Source organism: Trichechus manatus, unplaced genomic scaffold (assembly GCF_000243295.1).
Source record: "Trichechus manatus latirostris isolate Lorelei unplaced genomic scaffold, TriManLat1.0 scaffold00248, whole genome shotgun sequence".
Lineage (NCBI taxonomy): Eukaryota > Metazoa > Chordata > Mammalia > Sirenia > Trichechidae > Trichechus > Trichechus manatus.
In genome coordinates, this window is record NW_004444184.1 from 1,636,488 (window position 1) to 1,644,740 (window position 8,253).

The 8,253-nt window shown below is 36.6% G+C and overlaps 1 protein-coding gene across 1 annotated transcript in view; it reads right to left on the bottom strand.

The window, feature by feature from the left end:
• Positions 1-308: 308 nt before the first annotated feature.
• The window catches only part of THEMIS (thymocyte selection associated), a 193,052-nt gene continuing 185,107 nt past the window's right edge, over positions 309-8,253 (bottom strand). The window contains exon 6 of the mRNA XM_004389474.2: positions 309-4,739. Coding sequence (XP_004389531.2) covers positions 4,708-4,739 — 32 coding nt within the window. The 3' untranslated portion in view covers positions 309-4,707. The remainder of the gene's footprint in view (positions 4,740-8,253) is intronic.

An 8,253-nucleotide genomic window follows, 5' to 3' on the forward strand; every position in this document is an offset into this window, starting at 1 on the left:
AGAATGTGACATCAGGATTGGTGGAAGACTGATTAACAACCTGCAATATGCAGAAGACAATCTTGCTTGCTGAAAGTGAAGAGGACTTGCAGCACTTACTGATAAAGATCAAAGACTACAGCCTTCAGTATGGATTACACTTCAACATACAGAAGACAAACATCCTCACAACTGGACCGATGAGCAGCATCATGATGATAAACGGGGAAAAGATTGACATTGTCGATTGATGAGATGGATTGACACAGTGGCTGCAACAATGGGCTGAAGCATAACAACGACCGTGAGGATGGCGCAAGACTGGGAGGTGTTTTGTTCTGTTGTACGTAGGGTCGCTATGAGTCAGAACCAACTCGATGGCACCTAACAACAACTTTAATCCCTATTTACGCATAAGGAATTTGAAGCAGAAAGAGGTCAAGAAACTTACTCAAAGTGACCTAGTAATCAAAGGAGTTGGGATCGTCACCTAAACTGTCTGGCCTGAGCTCTCATATTCTTAACCTTCATTAATTCATTCAGTAAGTATGCACTGAGCACCAAATATATGTCAGAAACTGGTTTAAGTGCTGGGGTAAGTGTACAAACCAATCAGAAGTCTCTGCCTTCATGAGGCTTACATTTTAGCGAAGGAGACAGAAGATAAATAAAAACCAAAACACCAAACCCGTTGGCCCTGGAGTCAATTCCAACTCATAGCGATCCTATAGGACAGAGTAGAACTGCTCCATAGGTTTTCCAAGGAGTGGCTGGTGGATTCAAACTGCCAACCTTTTGGTTAACAAAACAAATAAGATGTGCAAAATATACAGTTTATTGGATAGAATCAATTATTATGGGGAAAAATAAAACAGGGAAGACACAGGAAGAACCAAGAGGGGTTGAGATTACAGTTTGATGTAGTGTGGTCAGGGAAGACTTCACTAAGAAGGTAACATTTAAATAAAATCTGAAGGAAGTAAGAGGGACCTATATGGATATATGAGCAAAAAGCACTCCAGGCAGAGAAATCAGCAAATGCAAAGGCCTTGAGACAGGAACTTATGCCATGTTTGATGAATGGGGAGTCCAGCATGCCTCAAGTATAAGAAGTGAGAGGTAGAGCACAAACGAGAGGAGACAAGAGAGGTAGCAGGAACAGTTTGTGTAGGGCTTTGCAGATCTTTTTAGGGATTTTGACTTTTACCCTGAGTGAGGTGGGAAGAGACTGAGATATGAAATGTTGCATGTTTTAATGATACCATTCTAGTTGCTACAATAAGAATAGCTAGCAACAGGGAGAATAATTACCAGGTTATTGCAATAATCCAGACAAGAGAAGACTGAAGCTTTGACCACAGTGGTTGAAATGGAAGCATAAGAAGTAATATAGTTATGGAAATAACCTGATGGTAGAACCAAAATAATTTACTGATGGGTCGTATGTGAGGTATGAGAACAAAGATAGGATTTAAGTATTAGTTCAAATTTTTTGGCTTAAGCAACAGAAAGGATGGAGTGTCCCTTTACCACTATGGGGAAGACTGATTTAAGAGCAAACTTGGGGAAGTCAGGAGATTAGTTTTAAACATGTTAAGTTGGAGTTGCTTATTGGATACATTCAAGTGGAGAAATCAAGTAGGTAGTTGAATTCATAAGTCTAGAGTTCAAGATGTGGTCTGGGGTGGGGACATAGATTTGGAAATCTTAACCATATAGATACTATTTAAAGCCAAGAGACCCAGTGAGATCACCCAAGGTGTGACAGGAAATGAAGAGGGTCAATGGCTGAGTTATGATGACTTCCATGCATTGATAACCACCTCATATTGCCATCATGCTATTAACCCACCATCATGTGAAGGCGTTTTTCTAGCAGCAGTGAGAGATTCTGAATCTCCTGTTTTACTCAATATATATTAATAACAAGGTTGGAAAGAACAGTCTATCAAAGAAGTTTATTTCTCTTATGATTTTTGAAGCTGCTTAAGGAGTGTAGAAATTGAACCCATGCTACTGTTAAATCTTGTTTCTTTTATCCAGTATTTGTGTAGTTAACTTTTGGACCCAAGGTTAGAACTTTGCATTAATGCCCATTACTTTTATACTATTGGATTCAATTTTAGTATTCCAGTCCATAGGGATATATTTAAATTCTAATTTTGAATTTTCCTTCCCATAAATTTTACATATGCACCTCCTTTTAGAAGTAATTTGTATCATAAGCCTCTGGATAAACGTTCCAAAGTCTCATTAATGCTGACTTTGATGTAAAAACAAATACTTTTTTATATGAAAGTTCTGGTTATAAGAATTGAGTCAAGACATCTCAATGACACTCATTTTTCTCTCTCCGTTCCTTTTTCCTTTTCCATCACTCATCTCAAAATCGCCAGTGTGATTTAATTTGGAAGAGGGTAGCATTAAGAGTTGGTAGTCTTGGCAGCTATCTCCATGCAGCCTAATGATGTGAAATTCGGCCATTGTGCTTAGCACTAGAGATACAGTCAACCTCTTCCTCAGCAGTGAAGAATTGATTACAATTCTGATTAAAGAATATTTTAACCTAATTGTTACAGGCGTATTTGTTGTTATTAGTTGCCATTGAGTTGAAGCCAACTCATGGCATCCTCATGTGCGTCAGAGAAGAATTGGGCTCCATAGGGTTTACAATGTCTGATTTTTTGGAAGTAGCTCACCAGGCCTTTCTGTCATGGCATCTGTGGGTTGACTCAAACCGCTGACCTTATGGGTAGCAGCCAAGCAAATTAACCGTTTGTACCACCCAGAGACTCCTACAGAAATATAGTTACTGGAAAATCCACATGGCAGAGAACGCACAAAAACTAATGAAAGTTAGAAAATTTATTTTTAAATCTTTCAAAATAATTCATAGGGGCTCATAAAGTTTATTATATTTTTCAATATCAAGTCTACTCTTAAAGAAAGGAAGGAAGGAAGACAGAACTGTACAACATATAAAAGGATTTATATTAAGTTAGAAATGTTACATAGTATTTCCACTGGAAAGCCCTTGATGATTTACAACCAAACTAAGACATACATTCTCTTAATTTTCTAATCAGTGAATTGTACTTACTGAAAGTACAAATTTAACTGTTCTCAGATACGAAATAAGAAACGCTAAATATCCACTATTATTTGAAAAATAACAAAAATAACAAACTGGCCTGAGTCCAAAAACACCAACGTGTAGTTTGTCAAAGTTCTTGGGTTGAGTCTGGATTCTCTAGGGATTTTAATAATCAAATGTGGGGACAGAAACTTTGAAAAGCTTTTGTTCTCATGGGCATAACCAGGAAAAATAAATAAAATTGAAACCATTCTAGAAAATTTCAGAAATTATAGATTATAAAATATATTACCACAATCAATTCACTAAACAATCTCCAGGGTACTGGAAATTAGGATTCATTTCTACTTAATAAAGAAACAAAAGATGATGGGAAATAATCTAAATCAGAATATAAATATCGTATGAAAACTCTAATTGTAATTTTTTTCTGTGTAAAATTGTCTCATGATTTGCTGTCTTCAGAGACTCCTTGCTCCTAAACCAATGAAAAATTTCTATACATACTGTAAATTAATTATGAAATAGGAGATTAGCTAACGGTGTTTGTAAAGAGTATGACCTATGAACCCAGAAACCTGATTCCTAAGTCCTAGGACTGCCTTCAATTTCTGTGTAACTTTAACCAGATAACTTCTCTGTCTCTTCATTTTGTTAGAGGCAAAATAATATTGTTCTTGACTACTTAATACATAGTGATAAGATAAATTGTCAAAACATAACGGCCTAAAGTAATTCTTTGTTAATTGAGCCAGGATAAAAGAGTTATTCTAATGGACAATTAAGAATTACTTTGGTTTCTGGTCAGTCAAATTTGTTATCGCTCATTTCAATTCTGTTGCCTTTACTTTCCATCGAATATTATGATTAACTAAACGGATTTCCTATAATCATAATAACCACTCATATAAAGGATTAACTAGTATACAGTACATAAAATTATAAGGCATAATATCAGAAATTTGGAGATATTACAGTCAGGATGTTGAACTCTGGTTGTTGGGGGGTACAACGGGATGCGGAGGGTATGGAAAATTCCTGTGACTCACAATGGCTTGGGATGTTGAGCCTCAAAGACATTTATTTACAGTGTATTTATAAAACAAGCTGAAAATGTGAAGTTAAACTCATTTCCATAGCTCCAAGGAAATCACATAAGAAATCTGGGTATTTTAAATCACTCTCAGATATTATTATTTTTTTAAGTTCTTCTTAATAGTAATGATGATAACACTAGAAAAACTGCAAAACAATTTCTGAAAAAAAAAGAAAATATTGGGCTAATTTTACTCTGAAACTGAATAATAAAATTAATTTTTGATTGCTTAGCTGTTGGTAGTGGAATTAAGAACCACAAAGAGAAAAAAAAAGTTCACATTAAATAAATAAGTCCTAAATAACAATGAAACTATGCATACAGATATTGGCACAACAGAACAAAGTATGGGAATCTTATAGATTTCTCTTTAAGTTTTATCCTGTTAAAACCTTTAAAATTGTTTTCTCATTGACATTGACGAGTCGAGTTTCTTCTGGGTCCATTGAGGAATAGTTGTTTTTCAGCTAGAAGGCAGTGTTTACTTTTCCATCCCAACATTTATGTTCACTGCCCAAGTGGCTTCAGTCACATCTCGTTATTTTTGATGTTTTTCATTTTGGGAGATTTCTGTAAGTAAAGAAAAAATAAGAGGGGTCCATCAGAAATACATATTGGAAATAACCAGCAAGGAAGCTGTCTGCTTTCAAATACTGTTTGTAGAACGCTCATATGCATACACGATTTCTGAGAAATAACTGGGAGCAAAATAAAAAGAGCCAAAAAGAAAAAAAGTAAACTCTTCAGAAACAAGCTTGATATTTCCATGAAACAAATTTAAAGGAGATAATACTTTAAATTTGTAAAGTGTTTTCTGGTTTACAAAATGTTTTATTTTGCATTTTGTTTTGTTCTTACAAAAACTCTATTATGTAGGTAGGTAATACAAGGCCACAGTGAAGTTAAGTACCCTCTCCTCTCAGCAAGCACACAGCTAGTCAGGGTCTGAAGCTGATTCCAGACCCAACACTCTTCAGCTGTACCACGTGCCTATTGAGTAGAGAACAAACTTAGAGGATTTCTAACAGTATCTACATATGTTAACCGAGGAAAAAGCAACATTTCTCAAGCATAAGCTGAATGATCTGAAGTTTCTAATTAATATGCACAGGCCTCACATTAATTAGCACATTACATCAAACTCTCACATGACACAAGCTACACTTCAAATAGGAATTCTGTCTGTCTTTGGCAAGACACTTTACCTCTTTCCACAATGGCTTTGTGGAGCAAGGGGGGCTAGAGGTTAAAGAAAAAAGCAAAATACAAACGCTAACAGCAAGCACTACAATATTCAAGAAGGGCAAAAAAATAGACACCTCTCTAGCTCTCCAGTACATCTATTGTACTAAAACAACAACAAAAACACTAAACCATTTGCTGTTGCGTCTAGTTGATTCCAACTAATGGCAACCCCGTGTGTGTCAGAATAGAGTTGTGCTCCATAGGGTTTTCAATGGCTGATTTTTCAGAAGTGCTAGGTCTTTCTTCCAAGGTGCCTCTGAGTGTACTTGAATCACCAACCTTCACCCACTCTTCCCCCAGCACCACTCAGGGACTCCTCTATTGTACTGTTATTGTTGTAAGGTGCCATTGAGTCCATTCTGACTCATAGCGACCCTATGCACAACAGAATAAAACACTGCCTGGTCCTTTGCCATCCTCACTATCGTTGTTATGCTTGAGTTCATTGTTGCAGTCACTGTGTCAATCCATCTCATTGAGGGTGTTCCTCTTTTTTGCTGGCCCTCTATTTTACCAAACATGATGTCCTTCTCCAAGGGCTGGTTCCTCCTGATAAAATGTCCAAAGTATGTGAGACAAAGTCTCCCTTGCTTCTAATGCTCATCCTTGCTTCTAATGAGCATTCTGGCTGTACTTCTTCCAAGACAGATATGTTAGTTCTTCTGGCCCACCCATTGCTGTCAAGTCGATTCTGACTCATAGTGACTCTATAGAACAGAGTAGAACTGCCCCATAAGGTTTCCAAGGAGCATCTGGTGTATTCGAACTGCTAACCTTTTAGTTAGCAGCCATATCTCGCTGTAGCTCTTAACTACTGTGCCACCAGGGCTCCCGTTCTTCTAGTAGTCCATAATATGTTCAATATTCTTCGCCAACACCACAATTCAAAAGCAATTCTTCTTTGGTCTTCCTTTCTCATGGTCCAGCTTTCACATGCATATGAGGTGATTGAAAACACCATCGCTTGGGTCAAGCATACCTTAGTCCTTAAAGTGATATCTTTGCTTTTCAACACTTTAAAGAGGTCTTTTGCAGCAGATTTGCCCAATGCAATATATCATTTGATTTGTTGACTGCTGCTTCCATGGGTTTTGATTGTGGATCCATGTAAAATGAAATCCTTGACAACTCGAATCTTTTCTCTGTTTATCATGATGTTGCTTACTGGTCCAGTTGTGAGGATTTTTTGTTTTCTTTATGTTGAGGTGTAATCCACATTGAAGCCTGTGGTCTTTGATCTTCATCAGTAAGTGTTTCAAATCCTCTTCACTTCAGCAAGCAAGGCTGTGTCATCTGCATATCGCAGGTTGTTAATGAGTCTTCCACCAATCCTGATGCCCAGTTCTTCTTTATATAGTCCAGCTTCTTGGATTATTTGCTCAGCATACAGAATGCATAAGTATGGCAAAAGGATGCTACCATGATGCACACCTTTCCTGACTTTAAACCATTGCAGTATCCCCTTGTTCTGTTCGAATGACTGCTTCTTGGTCTAAGTACAGGTTCTTCATGAGCACAATTAAGTGTTCTGGAATCCCTATTCTTCACAGTATTATCCATAATTTGTTATTGATCCACATAGTCGAATGTCTTTCTATAGTCAATTACACTAGAGTACAATTCTATTGTACTAGAGTTCTGTTAAATGCTAGTTACTTGAACTTGCAGTGGAATACTCTAAGACTTATGACCTTGAACACTCATTAGCCTAGATTTCCGCCCTCCTTTCCCCTCCTTCTCTCTTCCCTCCTTTCATTCCTTCCTCCCGCACCCCCATCCTTTTTCTGGTACATTCTAGCTGTATAACATTAAGTAAGTCACCAAAGCTTTCTGTGCCTCGTTTCCTCATCTTTAAAAAAAGGATGGTCAAGAAATAATAATGCCTATTAAAATTGCTACAAAAATGAAAAGAGTTAATAAATGTAAATCTTAATAAATGTAAAGAGCCTAAAACTGTCTTACCAATTATTAGCTATTTTTATTATATACGTGGAGTAAAAAAACAAAATATACAGTTTTGTAACCTCTGAGAATGTCAAAACAAAAAGATATGAAAGTTCTCCATGCATCATGTTAATTCCACTTGTTGCTGTTGTATGCTGTCCAGTCAATTCTGACTCATAGTGACCCCATTTGACCAAGTAGAACTGCCCCATAGGATTTCAGCAATAAAACCACACACTGCAGAATTATCATTATAGATGAAAGAACACAGGATTTTTAGGCCCAGGTTTAGTTCCCACTTCTATCACAGTCTTTGGGATTTTATCTGTAAAAAGGGATATATTGTTCTTCACAGTGTTGCTTTTCTTGGGTGGGAGGGGGTCCAGGATGAGGGCAAATGAAATAGATATATTGTAATAGAGAGAGAAATGGAATCTGAAGACCTAGGTCTGATTCTCAATTACACAACTTACTGGCTGTGTCTTGAGGAATTTCTGAATTCCATTCTCTTATCAGTGAATGATTTTTGATAATAATAACTGAATCATAAAGTTGAAAAAATATCAAACGAAATAACAGCTCTGAAAATGTTTTGTAAAATATAAAGTGCTACAGAAATATGACTTACTATTAACATCTCATATTCATATAAACCTATTAGAAGCCTGCATTTTGGAAGTTCAATCTGTCATCTTGACAGTTATTAGTCCCACTTTCCCTTGTCAATAAGCTGATTTAAGAGCATGCATACTCAAGCAGAAAAAAGGAAGGTGAGGAAATTAGGATAATTAAATTATCTCAAAATAAAATAATAGGATCTAAATAATCTTAGGTTTGGAAGGGATCTTTTAAGTCACGCCACTCTGCCTGATTTAGTCCAATCTTCTACCAGTAT